Below are 27,491 nucleotides of genomic sequence, written 5' to 3'. Positions count from 1 at the left end.
TGGAAATGCAGCGACGAATCTTCTTAGATGAGGGGCCATAGCTACGGATTGGACCGATGGGTTAACATGAAATGATAAAAGGAGGGAATGAGGAATTGAACAAACGAATGTGATATAAAATAGTTAGTTAAAATATTAGTTACAATAATGTGGATGTGAGCCAGTCTGATAGTAGTGAGCTCACAGACAAAGGACAAAGGGATTCAGAAAGCATGGCAGGAAGGGGGAGGGGTGCCCCGTGGAGGATGGAGAAAAGGATGCTGGGTAACAAGAGGCCAGGGTTGAGGAATGCGAAGTGAGCCAATCAGGATATATGGCCAGGTCAGGAGGTGTATAGGGTGACCTATGGGAATCTTGTATGTGAAACTTTTTGCCATTTGAATGATATTTGCAGAGATTTCTTGTTTCTCACTCACTCGGTTCGGGAGCCCCAGAAGACGCCTGTGTGTTCCGAATCTCTGTGGAGCAAGTCAGCCTTGCAAGTTGGTTAAAAATAAATAATACTATACCTACAAATCCATCTCGAGTTTATTGAGGCCGGACTGACGGGTAAACAATTCAAAATTGTCAGGTCGAGGGGGCTACAAGGGGAGATCAGTTGATTAGGAGTGGCAAGGCACAAGTTCACATTGAGTATTCAACATTTGTAGATTGAGGGTGGATTCAAAGACAGAGGGCAAGATTCAGCAACCCCACGTTCAAACGTGAGTCACCTGATTCACTCCGCTGGGTGTGATCTGCATCTCGCCAATATTTATTGTCACATCTCCCGAAGTACAGTGAAAAGTATTTTTCTGCGGCCAAAGGAATGTACACAGTATGTACATAGTAGACAAAAAAAGAATAATCGACAGAGTACATTGACAAATGGTACATTGACAAACAGTGATTGGTTATAGTGCGGGACAAGGAGCCAAACAAAGCAAATAATGAGCAAAGAGCGGCATAGGGCGTCGTGAATAGTGTTCTTACAGAGAACAGATCAGTGTAGGCGGAACCGTTGAGTATAGTAGTTGTGGGGAAGAAGCTGTTCCTATGTCTGGATGTGCGGGATTTGAGACTTCTGTACCTTCTGCCTGATGGAAGGGTCTGGAAGAAGACAATGCCTGGGTGGGAGGGGTCTCTGATAATGCTGTCTGCCTTCCTGAGGCAGCGGGAGGTGTATACTGAATCAATGTGGGGGTGGCAAGATTGTGTGATGCGTTGGGCTGAATTCCCCACAATCTGCAGTTTTTTGCGATCTTGGGACGAATAGTTACCATACCAAGCTGTGATGCAGCTGGATAGGATGCTCTCTATCGCACATCTACAGAAGTTTGTGAGAGTTGATGCAGACATGCTGAATTTCTTCAGCTTCCGTAGGAAGTAGAGACATTGTTGGGCTTTCTTGACTGTTGCATCAACGTGAGTGGACCAGGACAGACTGTTGGTGATGGAATTTAAAGCTATTGACCATCTCCACTTCGGAGCTATTGATGCAGACAGGGGTGTGTCGAGCTACGCTTCCTGAAGTTGATGATCAGTTCCTTGGTCTTTCCGGGAAGGGAAAACCGTGGGAGGTTCACAGGGTGCCATGCCAAGGTCCAGGCAAATGAAGTGCCCATGAGTCTGGCATTCACCATTGTGAGGGTCGGATGTGGGATGAGGGTGATTCAGGCTGGGGGAATGAGCAGGAAGTGCAGAGGGTGATCCAGGCAAGAGATATACTCAGGGCGGAGTGAGGACTGGGAGAGCAGGAAGCAATTTGCACTCGAGTGCAAGCCAGCCAATCACAGTCAGCCAGTTGAATGAATATTAATATGGTCCCTTAATTCAGTGTCAACAGGAGTTAGATAGAATAAAGCTCCCTCTACACTGTCCCCACCAAACACTCCTAGGACAGGTACAGCACGGGGTTAGTTACAGAGTAAAGCTCCCTCTACACTGTCCCCATCAAACACTGCCAGGACAGGTACATCACGGGGTTAGATACAGAGGTAAAGCTCCCTCTACACTGTCCCCATCAACACTCCCAGGACAGGTACAGCATGGGGTTAGATACAGAGTAAAGCTCCCTCTACACTGTCCCCATCAAACACTGCCAGGACAGGTACAGCACGGGGTTAGATACAGAGTAAAGCTCCCTCTACACTGTCCCCATCAAACACTGCCAGGACAGGTACAAGCATAGGGTTAGATGCAGAGTAAAGCTCCCGCTACACTGTCCCCATCAAACACTCCCAGGACAGGAACAGCAGAGTGTCAGAGATGATGAAGGTAATTTGTTGAATTTGAGGGTACAGTTATTGCCCTTCCCTTCCTCTATGCAGGGTGTTCCAGAGACGGCAGAATGGACTGACAGACTTTGCACAGAAATGGGCTGATTACCGAGTGGGATTGGAAACCTGGAGGATGAATTCTGGCTGGGTAGGTAAACAAGATCACACTCCAAATCTTCGCAAAGAGGGGAATGTTCTGCCATCACATCTATGGTTTAAATCTGTTGTGTTCTCTATTCTGCTTTGCCTGGATGGCTGGGGTGGCGTAGTGTTGAATAAAGAACACAAAGCTCTGTTAACGAACAAACCATAAATTACTACACTACTAACTAAGATTTGTACACATTCCTAAAATAGAAGGTTATCATATAAAACTATGCTATCTCTAAGTTACAGAACTCTCACGTACAATTGCTCTCTATGCCGTGACACTCTTCCAGCATCTTAATTGATTGTACTATTGACATTTCGGGAGGTTACTTCTACTGTTCAATCAAGGCTTAATATCCCACCTTTGACTTCCTCAATCATCACATCCATCATTGTTCAGTCGCGGCAGCAATGCTCAACAATGATCGCTTCCCTACCCACAAAATCCTCTGCCCTATAGAACTGCTCTATCCATTAATTACTGTCCTCGAGTTTGGTGTGAGAATGACCAGAATTAAATGAGGGATAAACGTCACTTGCCTGTCTTCTTTCATTCTGGGAGACTGTAGGATATCCGGTGAGGATTGACAATCTAAACTCATCGACTCTGTCAGAATTCAGACTAATACATTGCGAGAAGGTGCCTAAGCTCCACACAATGGGCTGTGGGGTGGCACAATGGCACAGTAGTTAGCACTGCTGCCTCACAGCACCAGGGACCTGGATTCAATTCCGGCCTTGGGTGACTGTGTGGATTTGCACCTTCCCCCGTGTCTGCGTGGTTTTCCTCCGAGTGCTTCGGTTTCCTTCCACAGTCCAAAGATGTGCAGGTTAGGTGGATTGGCCACGATAAATTGCCCCTTAGTGTCCAAATGATGTGCAGGTTAGGAGGATGGGGGGGGGGGGGGGGGGGGGGGCTAGTTGGGTTCTCTTTCAGAGAGTCGGTGCAGAATCCATCGGCTGAATGGCCTCCTTCTGCAATGTTGGGGTTCTATGGTGCTCCGATCTCTCAATTTTCACAGCCAGAAATTGAGACCTCTGGTACTCCATGCCCTTACTCTGTATCACACTTACTCCACAAAGGAATATAACGAATAGTAGACCTCACAGCCCCTTGAACAGGCCTGGCTGATCGTCGAGCACAGCTTTCTCACCCGCTCGCCATATTCCTCAATCCCATTTCTCATCAAAAATGTAACTCAGCCTTGGATATATTCATTGACCCAGCCTTCGCTACTCTCTGGGAATGAGAATTCCACAGGCTAGCAACCTCAGAGAAGAAATTCCTCATCTCATTTTTAAATGGGAGATCCCTTACTGGGAGGGTGTGCCTCCTATCTTGAATTCCCCACCAGGGGAAAATCTTAGCACCTACTCTGGTCAAATCCTCTCAGAATCTTATATATTTCAATACGATCGCCCCTTGTCTTCTAAATTGCACTGAGTATGGGCCCATATTGCCTAACCCTTCCTCATAAGACAATCCATTCACCCCAGCAATCAACCACATTAATATCTGACATGTTTCCAATGCAAATATATCCCTCCTTAAATAAAGAGACTGAAACTGCACACAATATTCTAGGCTTACGTCTCACAACTCCCCTGTACAGCTGTGGCAAGACATCTTTTACACTACAAACCCCTTGCAATAAACATCAACAGTCCATTTACGCTCCTATACTTGCTATACCTATGTCTAACTTTTTGTGATTCATGTGCAAGGACACCCGGATCCCTCTGTACCTCAAAATCCAGCAGTCTCTCTCCATTTCAATATTCGATTTTCTATTCTTCCTGCCAAAATGGACAACTTCCCATTCTACACCTCGTGCCAAATATTACCCACTAAACTTTCTGTGTCGCTTTGCAGACACTTTGAATCCTCCTCGCCACTTATTTTCCTGCTATTTTTGTATCATCAGCAAATGTGGCTGCAACACAATCATTCAAATCATTCATCTAGATTGTAAATAGTTGAGGTCCCAACACTTATCCATGTGGTACTCCACTGGATACAGTGGAGAATGATCCATTTTCCGTGAATCTCTGTCTCCTGTTATCAGACAATTCTGTACCCTTGCTAATAGAAACATGGAAAACAAGAGGAGGAGGCCATTCAGCCCTTTGAGCCTGCTCCGCCATTCAATATGATCACGGTTGATCATCCAACTCGGTAACCTGTTCCCCCCTTCCCCTCCACATCCTTTGGTCCCCTTTGCCACGTGAACTATATCTAACTGCTTCTTGAAAATATAATTGGGGAAACTATGGAAAGGATTCTACACCCAGGGACAATGGAATTGTGTAACGCGATTGGGCAGAGCATTACACGCGAGGCGAAATTGTGGTCGGCGGCTGACGGAATGCCATGTTCCGGTGCCTCAACAGCGAGGTCAATGCATTCTACTCCACACGTACAGTTGGCATATCATTAAAGGGCTTGAAGCAGTATTCTCCAGGGCCTCAGTGATGCGCCGCCTCCACCAGGAGGAATTACCGACAGCGCGTTTCATTTGTGGTTCTAAAAATTGGGAACCAGCACCGTTGCTGCTGAGGAGGAGAGAGAAGGTAAGACCTGTTCCCAGGGGCACAACCATGGGCTGGCTGCAGGACGGGTGGGATGGGGAGGGGGGAGGAGTCATCTGTCAGGGCCGGGGGAGTAGCGGAGCTGATGAGGGGGGGGGGGGGGGGGGGGGTGGACCAGGATATCGGCCGTGGGTGTGGGGAAGGGAGGGAGACACGCAGTGCAGGCTGGGGCCATTATGTGACCCATTAGACCTGTTGGGCACGCAGTACGCACCACGCTAACATGTTTGCCTTCACCCGCTGCAGACAATAGACTTCAGAATTCCACCAGGAACGGTAGCCTTTATCCTAACCGCCGCAGCTCTAGGGAATGCACTGAGGCTGTACGGGCAAGAGCAGCTCAGGGTGAATGCTGCAACAGCAGAGCGTGCCCCAGGGGAACAGGAGGCAGCCAGTGAGGAGGTGGGAAGAAGGCGTTGTGTCAGGCCGCCTGTCATTCGAGGACCTGCCGGATTGGGTATGCCGTCAAAGACTCCGGCTGAGCAGAGGGACAGTGCGACATATCTGCCGGATCATGGCGCACCTGGAACCATGGGGGTATGGGGGAAGACAGCCACACCCAGTGGCCGTCAAAGTGACGGTTTCCCTGAACCTTTACCGCCACGGCTCCTTCCAAGCACCGAGTGGAGACCTGTCTGGAATCTCACAGAGCTCAGTGCACAGGTGCATCCGCACCGTCACGAGACCCTATATGCCCGGTTGGCACAATACATCCATTTCAATGTGGACTGTGTCCACTAGGATGCCCGGGCAGCGGGGTTCACCACCATCGCCGGGACGCCCCCAGGTCCAGGGAGTAATCGACGATATGCATGGCCCCTACGAACACTGGCACATGATGGGCTGGTCTTCACAAATCAAAAGGGTTTCATCTCAATGAACGTGCAGCTGGTGTGCCACTGTGAGCTGTACATCATACACGTCTGCACCCAATACCCGGACAATGTGTACAACGCCTTCATCCTGCCACGTTGGGCGATTCCTCACACCTTCAAATCGCACACCCCAGTGAGGGGTTGGCTCCTAGGCAACAGGTGTTTTCTGCTGCGGCTGTGGCTGATGACGCCGATCCACAGGCCACAGACCAACGCAGAGACGCGCCAAAACAGTGCCCATGCTGTGATTGGGGCATGATCGAGCAGTGCATCACCGTCCTGAAGATGCGGTTCAGGTGCCTGGACCGCTCTAGAGAGGCCCTCCAATATACCACTAGGAGGGTTTCCCGCATCATGGTGCCCCGCTGCATTCTCCACAACATTGCACAGCAGAGGGGCAACGTGCTGGATGTTCGTACCGACGTCGGAGATGCCCCCTAGCTGGTTAACCTGGAGTCGATTAGAGCATCCCATGTGTGGTAGCAGTGGTGCAACATTGTGCGACCTCTTGTGCCTGCCCTGGCCCCATGACCTGCCCATCTGGCCCTTCTCTGCATTATCCTCATTGGACAAGGCCTGACATTCATCCTCCTTCTCCAGCAAGACACCCCTCTGCTGCGTGATGTTGTGGAGGACACAGCAGGCCGCCATGATGTGGGAGACTCTCCTAGCGCTATACTGGATGGCTCCTCCAGTATGGTCCAGGCACCTGAACTGCACCTTCAGGGTGCTGAACCACCGCTCGATCATTGCCCCCAGTCACGGCTATGGACGTCGTTGTGGCGCGTCTCCGCATGGTCTGTGGTAGGCGCCATCACACACGACCGCAGCAGATGACCCTATTGCGCAAGATCAAGCAACTCACCTGGGGGTTCACCTTGAAGTTGTGGGAACTGTTGAGTGTGCCAGGCTGAAGGCATCCTACACATTGCCCGGGTATAGGGCGCAGATGCCCATAATGTCCATTTTGTGGTCACACATTCATGGAGTGAAACCTCTTTCAGTTTGTGAAGGCCACCCCCTCATGCGTTGGTGCCCATAGGAGGTCATGCATCCCTTCGATCATCTCCTGGACCTGGGGCATTCCTGCGATGACGGTGAACCACGCTCCTAGGCAACCCAGTGGGCTTGGTCCACATTAAAACTGATATATTCTGCCGACTGGGCATATGGGGCCTTCATGATGGGGCAGATGTGCACCGAGGTTTGCGATATCCCAGACAGGTCCCCGCTTAGTGCCTGGAAGAACCTCGAGATGAAAAGTTCAGGCGACAGTCACCTTGATGGCCACCAGGAGCAGGTGTCCTCCCCCATACCCTCGGGGTGCCAGGTGTGCCGTGATCCACCATATATGCCGTGCGATCCCCCTGCTCCGCGGAGTCTTCGGCGACATGACCGGTCAACAGGTCCTCGAACGATAGGCGCTGCCAGTACACACGAGGCCCAATGTGGCAAATCTTTCCCACCTCCTCCTCAGCAGTTGGCTGGCCGGCTCTCCATCCTCACCAGCTGGCTCCTGTTTCCCGGGGGCAGGTCTCTGCCTGCTACAGGATCCTCCCCGTGCAGCTGCTGCTCGTACAGCCTCAGTGCAATCCCCAGGGCTGGGGCAACAAGGAAGATGAAAGCATTCCTGGTTGGATTCTGAATTCCATTGTCTGCAGTGGGTGAGAGGTAGACATGTTGGCATGGTGCCCAACAGGTCCAATGGGCTACACGATGGCCCCGGCCTGCACTGCAGCATCGGCCCCCGCGTATCCCACACCCCTCTCCCTCCTCTCCCTCCTCTCCATCCCCATAACCCCCCCTGGCCATTTGCATGGCACACTGGCCTCCATACTGCACCTTTGGCTAGCCAGCCCTGGCATTCCAGGCACCTCTGGTCCCGGCACCCATCCCAGTGGCAGGGCTACCAGTGGCTGGCGCTACCCATACCAGCTGTTCACTCTGCGGCCTCGTCCCGGCGCCCTCCTGTCGGAGCTACTGCTGCCAACCCCTTGGATGGGCCGCCGTGATGCCCTGCCGGCAGGGTGGCAACCAATTGTGGGTGTGGTGGAGGGTGGGGGGGAGGGGATTGGGACACCCATACAGTCTGTGTTGCTCTGCTTAACCACATGCCAAGGTGGGTGGTCAGTGGGGTGCACAGCAAGGTGGCTGCCTTGCAGGCCGTGGCAATGCCAGTCCGTGCCTGGACACCAAAGTCCCGGATGGGGCAGCCTAACCCCACAGGCCCATCCCGAGTCACCCCCTGTAGTCACCCCCCCCCCCCACTACTCTGTCAGAGGCCCCCGCCCTGCCAACCAGCCCTGGTAGTGGCAGGACCGGCAACCCTCATCTGCATCTTTAAGAACATGTCCTACCTCCTCCTTCTCCCTCAGCAGCCTGTTCCCCGATTTTAAAAGCTTCAAGTGAACCTCACCGTCTGTAATTTCTCCTGATGGAGGCGGAGCATCGCGGGAGCCCCGGAGAATATCGGAACGGGCCCGTTAATGTTACGCCAGCGGTGTTTACTGTATGTGCGGTGTATAATACAGTCACACTGCTCGCGAGGCACCGGAGCATGGCATTTCCGTTGGCCGTCCAGCTCCTACCTCAATCTTCGGCTGACACGCGATTCTCAACCAATCGTGCTTCGCGATTCCAGCATCGCTGGATAGAGAATCCCACTCACTGTTATTCTGTCTCACATTTACTCTCCTAATACACTGATACTCTCACACCCTTATCCACTGCCCCTCTCTGACTTGGCGTTCTCTATGTTCTGTGGATTTAGGTTTGGACAACATTCACAAGATCTCTGCACAAGGCAGATACGAGCTCCGCATCGATCTCCGTGATGGCCGTGAATCAGTGTACGCAGCCTATGATCGATTTTACCTGAGTGATTCCAGGAACCTATACAAATTGAGACTCGGAGATTACAATGGAACAGCCGGTGAGTTTCATTCAATCGAAATTTCAGTCTTGTCAAATGTAACGGAATCGCAAGTAATAATATGAAGTTACTGGCTGGGTCAACATTCATTGCCAATCAGTCATTTCCTTTGTGTAGATGGTGCTGAGCCACACTCTATATTACACCCTGTGTGTTTTTCTGTCCTTATTTTTGGCGACGCTGGTAAGGATTGCAGAGCAATATGAGTCTTTACAACAATCCACTAGCTTCAGCCTGGCGGACTATTGAAACTGGCTTTTATTCCAGATTTATTCATCAATTTAAAGCCTATGGTCGTATTTGGAACTCGTGTCTCTGGAGAATTAATAATAATAATAATAATCGCTTATTGTAACAAGTAGGCTTCAATGAATTTACTGTGAAAAGCTCCTAGTCGCCACATTCCGGCACCTGTTCGGGGAGGCTGGTACGGGAATTGAACCTGCGCTGCTGGCCTTGTTCTGTATTACAAGCCAGCTGTTTAGCCCACTGTGCTAATCAGTGAGATCATGAGATCTAAGAATTAAGAGTAGGATTAGGCCGTTTGGCCCCTCTAGCCTGCTCCACCATTCAATAAGATCTGATCTGCGGAGGCATTAACACAGTCTCCATGGAATTCCAAATAATATCGGCCCTCTGAGAGAAGTAATTCCTCCTCACCTCCTTTTTAAACGGGAGACCCTTCTTTTTAATGAGTGCTAGTGGAACATTCTCTCAAAATCTACCCTGTCAAACCCACTCGGGGTGTATACCTTTCAACACTCATTCTTTTAGGCTCCAGTGAATATAGACCCAATTCGCTCAATCTTTCCTCATAAGAAAACCCTCCTTCCCAGGAATCAGCCCAGTGAACTTTCTCTGAACTGCCTCCAATGCTAGTCCATCCCTCCTGAAATAAGGAGACATAACCATACCCATTAGTCCAGGTGTGGCCTCACCGATGCCCTGTATGGCTGCAGTAAGGGTATCATTTAAATGGAGAGTGATTGCAGAATGATATAGTACCAAAAGCCTTGGCTGTCCTCAAACATGAACCTCAAGAAGTTAGCAGAATGGGAAGGGCAACACGTGGCACAGTGGTTAGCACTGGAAGTAGGGCGTTGAGGACCCGGGTTCCAATCCCAGCCCTGTCACTGTCAGTGTGGAGTTTGCACATTCTCCCCATGTCTGCGTGGGTTTCACCCGCACAACCTAATGATGTGCAGGATAGGTGGATTGGCCACGCTAAATTGCCCCTTAATTGGAAAAAATAATTGGGTACTCTAAATTTATATTTTAAAAAAGAAGTTAGCAGAATGGGGAGACAGGTCGCAGAGGATTTAACACAGAGAAGTGTGAGTTGGTGCATTTTGGATGAAGGGATGGGAGAGGCAATTTAGACTAAATGACACAATTCTGAAGCATGTGCAGAGAGTCGAGTTCTGGTCCCCAACTTCAGAAAGGTTCTGAAGATTCTTGAGGGGGTGCAGCGGAGATTTTCCCGAATAGCCCCCGGGATGAAGGATTTTAGTTGCAAGGTAAGGTTGAAGAAGCTGGGGTTGTTCTTGTTACGATTATAGTCCTGGTACCTTTGCAGGTCAATCAGTACACAAGTAGACACAGGAGGTAATTAACTTTGTGACTGTTCTTTTTTGCTGTCTCAGTCAAAGTAATGAGAAAACTTGAATCATACATAGAACACACAGTGCAGAAGATGGCCATTCGACCCATTGAGTCTGCACCGAGCCACTTAAGCCCTCACTTCCAACTTATCCCCGTAACCCAATATCCCCTCCTAACCCATTTGGTCACTAAGGGCAATTTATCATGGCCAATCCACCAAATCTGCACGTCTTAGGACTGTGGGAGGAAACCGGAGCACCCGGAGGAAACCCATGCAGACACGGGGAGAACGTGCAGACCCCTCACAGACAGTGGCCCAGCGGGGAATCGAACCTGGGACCCTGGGGCTGTGAAGCCACAGTGCTAGCCACTTATGCTACCGTGCTGCCCATACGATCCCACAATGCACCTGGTTTGCCAAGTACAGAAAGTTGATAAAACATATAATACAGAATACATTCCTACCCCCTTATTGGAAATGTGGTTTAACAAAACATTCTCTGAATTAGGGAAAGAGGGTAGACTGCCTCAAAAAATACTTGGGATCACCTTCACTATAATTCAGACAGTGAGGATGGTCTCTCCCAGCGTGGGTTATGGTGGACTTCTGGTGTGTTTACAGAGTAATGCTCATTGGAGACTGACTTTAATTTAGGACTTGAATCACAGAATCCTACAGTGCACAAGGCCATTCAGCCCATTGAGTCGGTACCGACCCTCTGAAAGAGCACCCTACCCAGGCCCACACCCCTACCCTATTCCCATAACTCTACCTAACCTGTACATCTTTGGGCTGTGGGAGGATACCGGAGCACCCAGGGGAAAAACTCATACAGACACAGGGAGAACGTGCAAACTCCACACAGACAGTCACCCAAAGCTGAAATCAAACCTGGATCTACTTCCCTCTGTTCCTCGCCTGTTCATATATCTGTCCAGATGCATCTTAAATGATGCTATCGTGTCCGCCTCTACTACCTCTGCTGGCAAAACGTTCCAGGCACCCACCACCCTCTGCTTAAAAACTTTCCACGCACATCTCCCTTAAACTTTCCCCCTCTCACCTTGAAATCGTGACCCCTTGTAACTGACACCCCACTCTTGGAAAAGCTTGTTGCTATCCACCCTGTCCATACCTCTCATAATTTTGTGGACCTCAATCAGGTCCCCCCTCAACCTCCGTCTTTCCAACGAAAACAATCCTAATCTACTCAACCTTTCTTCATAGCTAGCACCCTCCATACCAGGCAACATCCTGGTGAACCTCCTCTGCACCCTCTCTAAAGCATCCACATCCTTCTGGTAATGTGGCGACCAGAACTGCACGCAGTATTCCAAATGTGGCCTAACCAAAGTCCTATACAACTGTAACATGACCTGCCGACTCTTGTACTCAATACCCCATCTGATGAAGACAAGCATGCTGTACGCCTTCTTGACCACTCTATCCACCTGCGCTGCCACCTTCAGGGTACAATGGGTCTGAACTCCCAGATCTCTCTGTACATGAAACTTATTGAAACTTACAGGATACTGCGATGCCTGGATGGAGTGGATTTGGGGAGGATGTTTCCACTTGTAGGAAAAACTAGAATCAGAGGACACAATCTCAGACTAAAAGGATGATCCTTTAAAACAGAGATGAACCAAAGGGTGGTGAATCTGTGGAACTCTTTGCCGCAGAAGACTGTGGAGGGCAAATCACTGAGTGCCTTTAAGACAGAGACAGATAGGTTCTTGATTACTCAGGAGATCAGGGGTTATGGGGAGAAGGCAGGAGAATGGGGATGAGAAAAATATCAGCCATGATTGAATGGCGGAGCAGACTCTGGAGATACGGAGATTGAGCAAGGGGATGCGACTGATTTGGTTACCCTGCAAGGAACCGGCGTGGACTTAATGGGGCAAGTGGCCTCTGTGTCTCTAATCACTCTTTTGACTCTATCCACAGGGGACTCACTATCCTATCATCAGGGACGCCCATTTTCCACCAAGGATCGGGACAATGATGTAGCTATCACAAATTGTGCCTCGTCTTACAAGGGAGCCTGGTGGTATAAGAACTGTCACCGTGCCAACCTCAATGGAAAGTACGGAGAGAATCGACACAGCCAGGTATGGAAGAAACAATCAGGCAGACTAGAGGGAGCGGTTCCAATGCCCAATGTCAGATCACCTGCTCTCACCAACCTCTCTCGGATTGGATCATTCATTCCCAATCCCTACCAACCGCTCTCTGATGGATCATTCATTCCCAATCCCTACCAACCGCTCTCTGATGGATCATTCATTCCCAATCCCTACCAACCGCTCTCTGATGGATCATTCATTCCCAATCCCTACCAACCTCTCTCTGATTGGATCATTCATTCCCAATCCTACCGAGTAGACTGGGACTGTACTCGTTGGAATTGAGAAGGATGAGGGGGGATCTTATAGAAACATATAAAATTATGAAGGGAATAGATAGGATAGATGTTGTTTCCACTGGTGGGTGAAAGCAGAACTAGGGGGCATAGCCTCAAAATAAGGGGAAGTAGATTTAGGACCCTCCTGGTTTATTGCCTGCCCCACCATAATGTTACTATTTGGTGGCCTATAGACTTCTCCTATCAGTGACTTATTCGCCTTACTATTCCTGATTTCCATCCAAATGGATTTAACCTTATCCTCCATAACACCGATGTCATCCCTTACTATTGCTCGGATGTCATCTTTAAATAACAGAGCTACAGAAGGGGATTCTCTTCTCACCCATTACTCCCCTCCTCCTCCTCCAGTCTGTGTGTCACACCTGACTCCTGAATGGCTCAGTCTGTCCTTGCACATCGACAGCTGGCACAGTAATTCTTGCAATTCCTCTCCAGCTCCAAAACACAGGCCGTTCGAGTGAAAAATCTGAGACCTGTACATGCCAATCAGCGGCCTTCTCATTTCCTGAATGCCCAGGCAAGTCCACCAGATTTGTGGTTGCACAAGAGATGCATGTGTGTTTAACAACGTTTAATTTTTAAATTCCTGCTCCCTTTTCTATTTGCTTCCAACATTTTGATGGATGTGATTTCCTCTGTCAGCTTTCTGGCAACTGGAGTAACTGGTTCAATGATCCAATCAGAGACGGGCTTCGGGGTTGGGTGGGGGAGTAGATGGGCGGGGCCATAGGATTTAGAGATCCAATCAGAGGCCAGCTTGGGGAGGGGAAACCGGATTCAATGATCCAATTGGAGACTGACTTTGGGGGTGATGGGAATCAGTGATCTAATTAGAAACCGACTTGTGGGGGGGGGGGGGGGGAGAGGGGTGTGTGTGAAATCAGAGACTTGCTGATTTGTGTTTCTTCAGACTCAACTATTCCCATGCTCCCCTGGCTGACCTTTCACCTTGACCCATGTGATCTTCAACTAAACAAAATCCCTACTGGCCATATTTTAACTTATACCAAATGTTGTTGATCTATCTCACAAAGTACTGACTCACTATGGCAAAGTGATCTTGGGGTGCAGTTGCATCACAGCTTGATTTTAAATGCTCAATCTTGTTTTCAAATCCATCTGTGGCTATGCCCCAACATCTCTGTAGGATCTTCCAGCCTCACAACCCTCCCAGATTCTTGCATTCATCCAGTTCCAATCCATTGGTGGCCATACCTTGAGCTGCCAAGTTTCAACACCCTAGAAACCCTCCCTAAACCTCCAAACTATCTCTATCTCTGTATTTAATAATAATCTTTATAGTCACAAATCGGCTTATATTAACACTGCAATGAAGTTACTGTGAAACGCCCCTCGTGGCCACATTCCGGCGCCTGTTTGGGTACGCAGAGGGAGAATTCAGAATGTCCAATTCACCTAACAGCACGTCTTTCGGGACTTGTGGGAGGAAACCGGAGCATCCGGAGGAAACCCACACTGACACAGGGAGAACATGCAGACTCCACACAGACAGTGACCCAAGCCAGGAATCGAACCTGGGACACTGGCACTGTGAAGCAACAGTGCTAACCACTGCTGCCTTGCCGCCACGGTATTTGTTCAGATGTCTCCTTGTGTGGCTTGGCTTAAACTGCTGTCCACTAGCGTTTCTGGGTGGCACAGTGCAGACTCAGTGCCAGGGACTCAACTTTGAATCTGGCCTGAGGTGATTGTGTGGAGTTTACGCATTCTCCCAGTGTCTGCATGGGTTTCCTCTGGGTGCTTAATATTCAAGGATATAAAGCGTTCATAAGGGATAGAGAAGGGGAAAGGGGAGCTGAGTGGCAGTACTGATTAGGGAAGAGATTGTTGTGTTGGAAAGAGGGGATGTCCTTGAGGGGCAAAGGCAGAATTCATTTGGTTTGAGTTGAGAAGCAAAAAGGGAGTCACATTATTGGGGAGATTCTATAGACCCCAATAGTGAGAGAGAGATGGAGGAACAAATCTACAGGGAATGACGGAGATGTGCAAGAACAATAGATTTGTGATAGACTTTGTGGTGGTATAGATATGAGCACTGCCATTGGTGCAGAGCACTGGCTTCCCATTGGCTCTGGCTGGTCATGTGCCTCTCGTCCGATTGGTTGGGACTAGTCATGTGACTGCTCTCCAATTGGTCGAGAGGCAAGTAGGCCCCACCTCCGAGGCGGGGTATAAGTACCCAGAGTTCCCGGCGGTCGGTCATTCTCTGTAGTCGACCACCGGGCTAACAACTAGCTGATTAAAGCCACAGTTCGGATCCTAAATGTGTCTGAGTCGAATTGATGGTACATCAGACTTTAAATCACCATGTCAATTGGATTATGTTAGAGGAAGAGGGGAGGAATTTCTGAAATGTGCTCAGAATATCCTTGACCAGTATGTTCTCAGTCCAAATAGATAGGAGGCATTGCTGGATCTGGTGCTGGGAATGAGGTGAGACATGTGTCTGTGGGGGAACATTTTGGTAAGAATATCATAAAGTTAGAATAGCAATGGAGACTCTGAATTGAAAAGGGTTAATTTCAACGTGATATCCAGAGTAACATTTAACAAAGGTAAATCTGTAATGGAACATTGGTTGATCTTTAAGGAGGTATTGCAAGGACTGGAGATTCTCAGGCGGATAGGACACCTGGTCTGGAGGTTTACATCCCAGGATGTTATGGGAAGTGGGAAGGGCTGTTTATGATCTTCCAGTGTTCACTAGATTCAGGGAAGTTCGCAGAGTATTGGAGAGGTGTGCATGTCACACCCTTATTCTTGAAATTGTGTAAGGTCTGTCCTGGATACTATCAGCCGATTAGTCTAACATCAGTGTTAGCACAAAATACTGAGGATGCTGGAAATCTGAAATATAAACAGAATATGCTGGGTAATCTAAACTGAGATTATCCAACATTTTCTGTTTTTATTTCAGTCTATCATCCATGGTGGGTAATGTTTTTAAATTCCTATTCAGGAAAAACATCAACATGAGAGGTTTGAGTTCAGCAAAGAGAGTCAGTACAGATTTGTAAAAAAACAGATAGTGTCTCATTAGTTAAATTGAACTTTTTTGATGAAGAATCAGAGAAGGTTGATGAAGGGAATGTGGTCCATACGGATTTTAAGAAAGTGGTTGACCAAATACCACATGAAAGGCTGGTTAAATAAGTGACTTGGATATTGGAACAAAGAGTAATGTTTCAAAATTTTCTGATTATGCCAAACCTGGATTGTTGAAAGCATTGAGAATGATACCAACTCGACAGCTACAGGACTTGGGTCAGCAGAAAGGACAGACAAATTTACCGTAGAATTCATAGAGAAACATGAGGTGTTGTATTTTTTCAGTAGGGATAGGCGGACACAATATCGACTAAATGGTGCAAATTTTGACGTGTGTTGGACAGAGGAACCTGAAGTTCATGTTCTTCCGTATTTGAAGCTGACAGAACAACAGAGACAGCAAAGCAGATGGATTCTGGGCTTCATAAATAGAGGATTGATTAAAAAGGAAGCAAAGTTATGCTGAATCTCTATGAAGCTCTGATTAGGCCACAGTGAGAGAATTGTTTCCAATTCTGTTCACACACTTTAGGAAGGATGTTGAGAGTCCTTGAGTGGGTGCGGAGGAGATTTACCTGTATGGTTCCAGTCGCAAGATTAGGTTGGAGAAGGTGGGATTGTTCTCCTTGGAGTAAAGGAGATTGTGGGGAGATTTGATAGAGGTGGAGAAGATGATGACAGGTTTAGATAAGGTAAAGGAGGAAAAATCTTTCCTATTCCCGAGAGTGCAATGAGTGGGAGGAAACAGATTGAAGATTTTGGGTAAGAAACGGGTGGGGTGATGGAAATGTGAGGAAGAACACTTACACAGTGAGTGGTGATGAACTGGAACTTGCTGTCCACCAGGGAGTGGATTTGGAGACCAATGATTTCAAAAGGAAATTAGATTGGAACTTGAAGGAAATAAAGGTGCAGAAATCCGGGGATAGAGCGTGGGATGGGACTGATTGGATTGCCCTGCAATGAACCAACATGGGCTCGATGGGCTGAAGGGCCTTCTTTATAAATGACACTCTTTAATGAATGTGGTGGGATATTTGAATGTTGGTTTGGTTTTGGTAACCTGTCTGATTTTCTCCTCTTCACTTCCCAGGGTTATAAACTGGTACCACTGGAAAGGTCACGAAATCTCCATTCCGTTTGTGGAGATGAAGATGCGACCGTTATGATCTGAAAGGAGCCGTGGGTCAGAGAGGCGGGCGCTCGCTGCTGTTACAATGAGCTACCTAACTATACAACTGCTGCGCACATTTAGAGTCGCTTCTCATCTGATGACTGACAAGATATGAAAACCCCCCCCCCGCCCCTTTTTATTTCCATGACAACCACCGGCTCCAGACCAAAGATTTGCTGACAAATTGCCCCTGGTGATGAGCTGAATCTTTTCCGGCTGGCTGTAGTTGCTGTTCAGCCTGGAATGTGCCTGCAGGCTGATACCTTTTAGATTTTCAGCGTTCCAGTTGAGTTTGTCTTTTGCCCGGTCTGCGCAGTACCACGCCCCGCACTTCACAATAACTCGACAGACATCCCCCTCCCCAGCCCTTTCATTTCTGTTCCCAGAGTAATCACCATCTGAGCACCAGACAGGGCTCCACGGAGCAATGCGGGGATGTTTAGAGACATTCCTTTAATGCCAGTGTGCTAGCTCATTCCCACTGATCTGTTTTCCAAGACATCCTCCTGGGAACAGCGGCAGGGACGGTGTGAGAGTCCCACACTGGCTTCAGTGGGAACAGCAGGATTCCTCAAAGACTGTTTCTTTCATTCAACAACAAGAGCAGGAAAGCTGGAGGGGGAGGAATAATATCATAGCTAACAAACTAAACACAAATCCAGCACATGGCAACTGGAATATAATAGACTTCCAGAGACCAGGATGCATCTGGAATGATATGGGGTACTTTTATATTCATTCATGGGATGTGGTGTCACTGGCAAAGCCCTGCATTTATTGCTCATCCCTAATTATAATAATGTTTATTAGTGTCACAAGCAGGCTTATATTAACACTGTAATGAAGTTAATATGAAAATCTCCCAGTCACCGCACTCTTGCGCCTTTTTGGGTACACAGATGGAGAATTCAGAATGTCCAATTCACCTAACAGGCCGTCTTTCAGGACTTGTGGGAGCAAACCGGAGCATCCGGAGGAAACCCACGCAGACATGGGAAGACTCCGCACAGACAGTGGCCCAGCGGGGAATTGAACCCGGGTCCCTGGCACTGTGAAGCAACAGTGCTAATCACTGTGCTACCGTGCCGCCCATACCCTGAGGGTGGCACTCAACCACATTGCTGTGGGTCTGGAGTCACATGTTGGTCAGACCAGGTAAGGACAGGAGATTTCCTTCCCTAAAGGACAGCAGTGAACCCGATGGATTTGCACAATTGACAATGCTTCCATGGTCACGATTACTGGGGTTCAGGATGTGAGCCAGGCAAATTAATGAGGTTCAGGAATATGGGGAGAGGTTATTGAATCAGTTCACCCCCACCCACTCCTGTGTGTGACGCACTGCACAATAGACACAACTCTCCCCCTGTGTGTGACACACTGTTCAGAACACACAGCTCCCCCTGTGTGTGACACACTGTTCAGTACACACAGCTCCCCCTGTGTGTGACACACTGTTCAGTACACACAGCTCTCCCTGTGTGTGACACACTGTTCAGTACACACAGCTCCCCCTGTGTGTGACACACTGTTCAGTACACACAGCTCTCCCTGTGTGTGGTGCACTGTTCAGTACACACAGCTCCCCCTGTGTGTGACACACTGTTCAGTACACACAGCTCTCCCCCTGTGTGTGACACACTGTTCAGTACACACAGCTCTCCCTGACTGTTCAGTACACACAGCTCTCCCTGTGAGACACTGTTCAGTACACACAGCTCTCCCTGTGAGACACTGTTCAGTACACACAGCTCCCCCTGTGTGTGACACACTGTTCAGTACACACAGCTCCCCCTGACTGTTCAGTACACACAGCTCCCCCTGTGTGTGACACACTGTTCAGTACACACAGCTCCCCCTGACTGTTCAGTACACACAGCTCTCCCTGTGTGTGACACACTGTTCAGTACACACAGCTCCCCCTGTGTGTGACACTCTATTCAGTACACACAGCTCTCCCTGTGTGTGACACACTGTTCAGTACACACAGCTCTCCCTGTGTGTGACACACTGTTCAGTACACACAGCTCCCCCTGTGTGTGACACACTGTTCAGTACACACAGCTCTCCCTGTGTGTGACACACTGTTCAGTACACACAGCTCTCCCTGTGTGTGACACACTGTTCAGTACACACAGCTCCCCCTGTGTGTGACACACTGTTCAGTACACACAGCTCTCCCTGTGTGTGACACACTGTTCAGTACACACAGCTCCCCCTGTGTGTGACACACTGTTCAGTACACACAGCTCCCCCTGTGTGTGACACACTGTTCAGTACACACAGCTCTCCCTGTGTGTGACACACTGTCAGTACACACAGCTCCCCTGTGTGTGACACACTGTTCAGTACACACAGCTCTCCCTGTGTGTGACACACTGTTCAGTACACACAGCTCCCCCTGTGTGTGACACACTGTTCAGTACACACAGCTCCCCCTGTGTGTGACACACTGTTCAGTACACACAGCTCTCCCTGTGACGCACTGTTCAGTACACACAGCTCTCCCTGTGTGTGACACACTGTTCAGTACACACAGCTCCCCCTGTGTGTGACACTCTATTCAGTACACACAGCTCTCCCTGTGTGTGACACACTGTTCAGTACACACAGCTCTCCCTGTGTGTGACACTATTCAGTACACACAGCTCCCCCTGTGTGTGACACACTGTTCAGTACACACAGCTCTCCCTGTGTGTGACACTATTCAGTACACACAGCTCTCCCTGTGTGTGACACACTGTTCAGTACACACAGCTCTCCCTGTGTGTGACACACTGTTCAGTACACACAGCTCCCCCTGACTGTTCAGTACACACAGCTCTCCCTGTGTGTGATGCACTGTTCAGTACACACAGCTCTCCCTGTGTGTGACACACTGTTCAGTACACACAGCTCTCCCTGTGTGTGACACACTGTTCAGTACACACAGCTCCCCCTGTGTGTGACACACTGTTCAGTACAACACGCTCCCCCTGTGTGTGACACACTGTTCAGTACACACAGCTCCTGTCGTGTACACATGGTTCTAATTGGGTAATTATAATCTGGTTTAGTGTCCTGGCAGGTTTACCAATTCTGTCCATCACTGCGCTGGCTGAAGTGAAAGGGAACTTGTAAAGTTGGCTTATATTTGATGATATTCTCTTGCTCTGTACTTAATGTAGACTCTCATTATTGATGCTGCTATCGGAATCCAAGCAAGCAGCCCATCCTCTCATTCTTTTAGGTTTCAGTTCGAGTTTCTGAAGCATTACAGTTTGCTGCAGTTTACTCCTGTCTCTGCTGTAACAACCTGTGTACGCACGTCTGCCTCTCGATTACACAGGACTTGAATTTCTTCAACTAGGACGCACGATTGACCATCAACAACAGCTTCCATTTTGTATTGTTTTGAATAGAACTGTAATATAAACCACTGCCTCTGTCATTGCTGTCTCCTGAACATGTATTACTCAATGCCTTCCCAGTGGGAACAGATCAGTAAGATGGAAAATGCCATAAGGGTGATATCTCCAGTCTGTGTAAGAGTCAAAGCAATTCTCAATGAACTCGGTTCAAAACTCAGAACCCAGCCTGACGAAGGGATCACATACACACACTAATCACACTCACACACTAACCACACTCGCACATATTGAATTAATAAATATTAGTACACTGCAACTTTTTGATATAATGTGAATTAATAATACTCTTAATAGCACACTTAATTCATAATTTGCAGTGTGGAATTCTCCCAAGTTCCCTCCGGTGGGATTGAATTCAGCATGGTGGGAGGCCCAGAAATAATTTCATATCAGTGAATTATAGCAGGATCTTCCACTGGTACCCACCATGGCGACTCAGAAGACTCATCAGAGCCTGGCATCAAAGGGGTGCCGATGATGGTGTGACTCAGATTCACCACAACACCAGCAGAAAAGCAGGAATGGAGTGAGAGAGTGTGGGGATAGAGAGATAATGGGGTTTAGATTGTTAATGTTGGAAGAATAATACAACGCTTGTCTTTTACCTTCAGCAAGTTTATTTTACATCCATATTAGTGGAGATATTAACCTCCTTATCCTTTCCACCACACCAACTGTTCCAGCTGTGTCCATTTATACTCTTTCGGAGGTTTGAGCTAATTACCTGTCTTTAATGAGGCAATTAACTGAATGTAATTATCAAAGAATGCAATTGTTGATACATTGACTGGTTTCCCTCATTTAAATTAAAGCTTAGAATAAAAATAAATTCAAGCACACATTTTTGTCAATCCACACAAACAGAAAGAGCCATGTGCTTCAACATACCTCATTCCCTTTACCATCTTTATATATGCACAAGACCAGAAAGCAAAAATTTGTTTTTCATTTTATTATAATGCCCCACTTCGATATATCTAGCAATTCTTGGAACAGGCATTTTTCGTAAAACCGCCTGATAATTGGTGATTTGCCCGTTGCAATATTTCTGTCATTATATGGATGAATAAACCTCTTTACCTATTGCTTGAAACCAACTATGGGGATTCTGCCGATAAGGTGCTAATCGCTGCTCTTTTCATTTTCTTGGATTCCCAAGCGAAAGGGCAATGTTTACATTCTTTCCTACAAAAATATGATGCACCTTGTGGTGCTCAAAAATCCATCTGGAAGATTGGCATGCGAAGCATCATTAAAGATGGCCATTCACCTATTAAACAATTCACCCAGGGCTGGGAACCTGAGTGTGCATTTCTCAAAGTTGGATTTATTTAATGTTTTGTTTGGACTCAGAACTTCCTCGACCATGGCGGGCTTCATCATGGTACTCAGCTCCAACACGTCATTGACGGCAACAGATCTAGTCTGAGTGCATAACCCATCAGCCGCCCAACCTTCTCAATAGATTGGTTTCTTCCTTGGACGCTAGTTCCTCTTTTTGTGATGAGCTGGTCGGATTTATTGGGATGTGACTAACATTTTCCAGATAGGATTGTTGGTTCAATGTCACTCCTGACATTTTTGCTTAATGTCTCAACCTATGTTTTAAAAGCCCCTGAAACCTGGCTTCCAACTTTGAACTCCTAATTGATTTTATCGATCACCCATTTTCAAATTTTACAGAACCTCCCCCCTGAAACATTCCACTTGCATAATGAAGATTCATGCTAGTCTCTCCTTGTGATACCAACAGAATATCACAGACAGGCAAGGTCTGCTTTAACTGGAAACAATCCATTTTAAACAGGACTGACCTCTCAGACAAATACCATACTGTTGACACTTATTGAATTGATAAACACTTGTTTTAATTTCCACGATTTTCCTTTCTATATCGGATGTTTCTTTAGGGGATTTCAAGATACTTCCCTTTGAAATTGCTCACTCGGCATATGCACTGCTTTGCTTTTTATATGTATTGATCTGCACTCCCAGGAGTATGTTGACAAAATGCCTAGAATATGTTCAAGCTTACTTTCCCTGCAGTAAGGGAGTCCACTCTGATATCTTGATTCCCCACATCTGTCCTCCAACCCCGAGCTACTTGTCGAGCTTTAGCCTTGTACGTGCTGCCAAGAGCACCTTTCCGGTGCATATCCACCTGTATGACAAGACTGGCGTCCCCTGTCTGGGATTTCAGTATATACTCCAAACTCCTTCCAATGTTCCAGCTCTTTTATTTGACCTCTTTCAGCTTATCTTCCTATTTATTGGCAGCTACTAAAATTTCTCTATCACAAGGGTTTCTAGTGACATTCCTAGTTTGTTCTGTCGTTTTCTTTCTGGTGAAGCTACCAGCTCCACTTGCCCCTTCTCTCTCTCTCGACTGCTGCTCCATGATCTTTCTCACTATGATCAGAGTCCTGTCTGCAAGTCATAGAGTCATACAGCACAGAAAAGGTCCTTCAGCCCATCGCATCTGTACCAGGTTCAACTATTCTAATCCCAATTCCCAGCACTTGGCTGATTGCCAGGCAGCCTTGGCATCGCAAGTGTATATCTAAATAGTCTTAAATGTTGAGGGTCTCTGCCTCCACCACCGTTTCAGGCAGCGAATTCCAAACTCCCCACCTCCCTCTGGGTTCAAAAAAGGTTTTCCTCACATCCCCTCTAAACCTCCTGCCCCTGACCGTAAATCTATGTCCCCTGGTCATTGATTCCTCCACTAAGGGGAAAGCTTCTTCCTGTCTATCTACGCCCTTCATGTCCCCACCTCAGTCTCCTCTTCTCAGAGGAAAACAACCCCAGTCTATCCAAACCTCTCTTCATAGCTAAACTCTCCAGCCCAGGCAACATCCTGGGAAATCACCTCTGCACCTTTTCCAGGTTATCACATCCCCCTTCCCGATAATGTGGATTCCAGAACTGCACACAAAATGTAGCTGTGGCCGAACCAACATTTTTCCTCGGTTCAATGTTACTTTCTTCATCGATCAATGTTTATTACCATTATTTGCATATGTGAAGTGCATGGCATCTTTTCACCGTGTTGTTCAGAATCTGGAAAAATGCAGTCAGTGCCAATTGGCCTTGCAGAATTAACCCATGATTTCCATGTTGCACAATTACTTCATTTCCTTCACTGCCCTTCTCTTTTGTAATGTACCAGGTCTCCCTGTCTCAAACTCCTGTTGACCTTATGTAGTGTGAGGCTTGCTAAATTTTCTCCAACACTGCAGCTTTGCCTGTATGTAAAGTATTCAGCTCATCAAAAACAGCAGAGCTTCCTGCTAGAGCAGGGAGTGCATCTGATAGGACCAAGGACGACTTTGGATATCTGCCTTACATTGGTATGGACTGTAATCCCCAACCATTTGCAAATAGGTCTATTAGCGTAAGCACTATTTGCAATCTGGTGGATCAGCCAGTATTTTATGCAACATGTCACTGCACGGTTTGTTTCTCACAGACCATTACTGAACAGGCTCTGAGCCACAGTGTGCAGAACTATGGTGTTTGAATTTTCACACCTCCTGAAATTCCCCACCATGTCGTCACTGGTGGCATGGTGATGCAGTGGTTAACACGGCTGCCTCACAGCGCCAGGAACCCCAGGTTCAATTCCGGCCTTGGGTGTCTGTGGGTTTCTTCCGGGTGCTCCGGTTTCCTCCCACAGTCCAAAGATGTGCAGATTAGGTGGGGTTACAGGGATAAGGCGGTTAAGTGGGCCTAGGTAGGGTGCTCTTTGGACTTTGACAGATGATAGACAAGAGTGGGATTTTGACAAATGATATGAGAGTGAAGAGATTCGAGCTTTAAGTTATTTGTGCAGGCAATTCTCATGTCAACATGCTTTTGGTATTGATGGGAATTCAATTCGGAGGACTCGTGTAGACCTGATGGGCCGAATGGCCTCCTGCATTGGGTTTCTATGATTTGTCAGGAATTTTGCTGGTGTCCCTAATCCTGTTCCCACCCATTTCTCCATAACCTTATCAACAACGGTCTGTTTTCTTACCTGTCCCACAGTGAATAGCCTAAATCTCATCGTTATATCTGACAAGTGCAGCAGAAATATATCACTATCTTTCTCCCATATTTTAGTCTATCGCCACTCCATCGTTAATCTCCCTGGTCAGTGATAAGCTCACCACTGGACTTGGTGGTGTCTTCTGATGTTTTATACAAATTTCACACTGAGCTGCGATTTTCTCAATAAGGTCATCATATTCTTCATCAAGAGTTCCAGCGCCTCACAGAAAAACCTCCAGTTTATGTGGCCTCATGTGTGCAAACTGTCTAGGCAACCTCCAAATGCTCCTCTTTGTCCACCAAATCTTATTCAAGAAGTTATCAGGATGTCTTGAATTCTTTGAGAAATTTCTGCCTTCCTTAATGGCTGATAGTATTGACCTGCCAAAATAAAGTGTAGATCCACAGCTCTGTCATATTTCAAGTCTAGTTTAATCTGTGCTTTCTTCACCAAACCTGTTAACAGGAGAGGTATATCACCACATACCATGGGCATGATTCACCGGGACAATTTCAGGGTCCAGTTTTGGGAGTATTTGGCAGGGTGTTACACAACAGCTGCAGTCCAAGATGGAAACCACTATTCAATGACACTTTGCCATTTTATTGGGGCCGGAGTTTCCCCATTGAGGCCACGCTTAGAAAGTTTTCCTGCACTGGGGAGCTGAGCTCGCCAGCAGGACTGGTCCTCACAGATCCGTCCGCCATTTTTAGGAAACCCCCCCAAATCTTTCTGCAGCCCCATCGAACCGCCACTTACCCCTCTCTTCAGCATAGCCCCCCCCCCCCCCCCCCCCCCCCCGAGGCCTTACCTTTGATGCTGCCATCTTCCAGAGTGCCTAGTGGCACTGTCAATATGCCCAGGTACTACTCTGCCCTGTCCCCAACCAGCTGGGGAGGCTCTAATAGTCTTCGAGACTCCCCCACCCCCCGAGGTGCCATCACGCTTGGTCCACAATTGTGGAACCAGTGCTAAACGGCACCTGGTTGAGGCCGTGCAGGCACGGCCATGACTCCCCAGAGCCAGGTGCATTGGGCATCGGTCATTTAAATGAGCCTAAGGCCTCATTGAAATATAATTACCTGGATCGTGCCCAGCGAGGGCGAGACCCAGATCACGCCAAGCACCGTGAATCGGGCGACTCACGTGAAGTGTCGCTATTGACGCAGAGCCTGATTTGGGGCGCTCCCACGATTCACCTGTCAGGTCTGGTGCACAGCCAGGTGTGACATGGTGGGAAAATTGCACCCCATATCTGTACTGATCAAAAGGCTGATCCCAACTATCCTGGAAGGGATGACTTCTCTTTGGAAGACGATAGTGTGTTCTCATCCGCAAACTGGGAGCACCTAGAGCTGTCATACTCCTCCTTCTACCGATCTGCCTCATCAAGAGGCTCCAGGTACATATGAAGCAAATCCACCACTCACATTGTGGACGCGTATCCACATCGGGTTACTGCGGCACGACAGTAAAGTGGTTAGCAGAATTGCTTCACAGCTCCAGGGTCCCAGGTTCAATTCCCAGCTTGGGTCACTGTCTGTGCGGAGTCTGCACATTCTCCCTGTGTTACTGGGATTGGGTGCAGGTGTGGGCTTAAGCAATGTGCTCTTTGTTAGGGCTGTGCAGACTCGATAGGCCGAATGGCCTCCTGCCCTGTGAATTCTACGATTCTATGACTGAATTAAACTTTGAGTCCAACACAGTTCCTTCACGGCTGTTTCATCATTTTCAGCCTCGGAATTCTCTGCTTCATGTGTTGTTTCAAGAACTTGTTTCTGTTGCTAAGGGCAACGTATTGTATAATGCTGCTCGGAATAACACTGATTAATCATTCCCTATGCATTTGTCAAGTTTAAACGTCTGTGCTCGCCGTCCCAGACCCGCTTTTATTCCCAACACTCAAATTGGTTAAAGTAGGGCTATGTTCAGATCGGCATCATTGCACTGGAATCTACCTTTAATGTTTTGTTGAAATCGAAACTCGGCCATCATTGAATCTTCCATCCATTGCTTTGGTCACAGTCGATGGAAATGTGTCTTCCTAGAAATGTTTTTAGGGAAGCAGCAATTTGGTCTAAAAGAGGAGGGGCTTTCCTGCCGAATTGAATTCCCATCAATACCAAAAGCATGTTGACATGAGAATTGCCTGCACAAATAACTTAAATAACTTAAAGCTCGAATCTCTTCACTCTCATATCATTTGTCAAAATCCCACTCTTGTCTATCATCTGCCAAAGTCCATGATATATTGCCCCATGGACAACATCTGATTTCATAAGTCTATCAAACACTGACCAGGATTCATATTATCCAACAGTCATCTTTCGTGTAGAATTTGTTGAAAAACTGTAACAAGTCTAGCCCCTCTTATGTATCTATATCATTCATGTTGAGGATAGGATAGAGAGCAAGTTAGCACAAAATAGAGAAAGAGCAGAGGTGAAGCAGGGTACATCAGGCTGTCACAGTGAGGAGAAAATGGTACATCACAGTGTCACAGTGAGGGGGAGGGGAGAGGAGTGTGTCACAGTATCACAGCGAGGGGAGAGTAGTGTGTGACAGGGTCACAGCGAGGGGAGAGTGGTGTGTGACAGGGTCACAGCGAAGGGAGAATGGTGTGTGACATGGTCACAGCGAAGGGAGAGTGGTGTGTGACAGTGAGGGGAGAGTAGTGTGTCACAGTGAGGGAGAGGGGTGTGTCACAGTGTCGGGATAGGGGTGTGTCACAGCGAGGGGAGAGGGTTGTGTCACAGCGAGGGGAGAGGGGGTGTCACAGCGAGGGGGAGGGGTGTGTCACAGCGAGGGGAGAGGGTGTGTCACAGCGTGGGGAGAGGGCTGTGTCACGTGAGGGAGAGGGGTGTGTCACAGCAGTGAGGGGAGGGGGTGTCACAGCGAGGGGAGAGGGGTGTGTCACAGTCACAGGAGGGGAGGGTGTAGCACAGCGCGGGGAGAGGGGAGGGGTGT

At 48.0% G+C, this 27,491-nt stretch overlaps 1 protein-coding gene across 1 annotated transcript in view; it reads left to right on the top strand.

Moving 5' to 3' along the window:
- The window catches only part of tnr (tenascin R (restrictin, janusin)), a 390,478-nt gene extending 372,358 nt beyond the window's left edge, over window positions 1-18,120 (top strand). The window contains 5 exon segments of the mRNA XM_038795191.1: window positions 2,311-2,374; window positions 2,377-2,406; window positions 8,643-8,804; window positions 12,358-12,521; window positions 17,001-18,120. Coding sequence (XP_038651119.1) covers window positions 2,311-2,374; window positions 2,377-2,406; window positions 8,643-8,804; window positions 12,358-12,521; window positions 17,001-17,081 — 501 coding nt within the window. The 3' untranslated portion in view covers window positions 17,082-18,120.
- Window positions 18,121-27,491: the final 9,371 nt, after the last annotated feature.

This window comes from Scyliorhinus canicula, chromosome 4, assembly GCF_902713615.1.
Source record: "Scyliorhinus canicula chromosome 4, sScyCan1.1, whole genome shotgun sequence".
NCBI lineage: Eukaryota > Metazoa > Chordata > Chondrichthyes > Carcharhiniformes > Scyliorhinidae > Scyliorhinus > Scyliorhinus canicula.
This window is presented reverse-complemented; position numbering and strand designations above follow the sequence as displayed.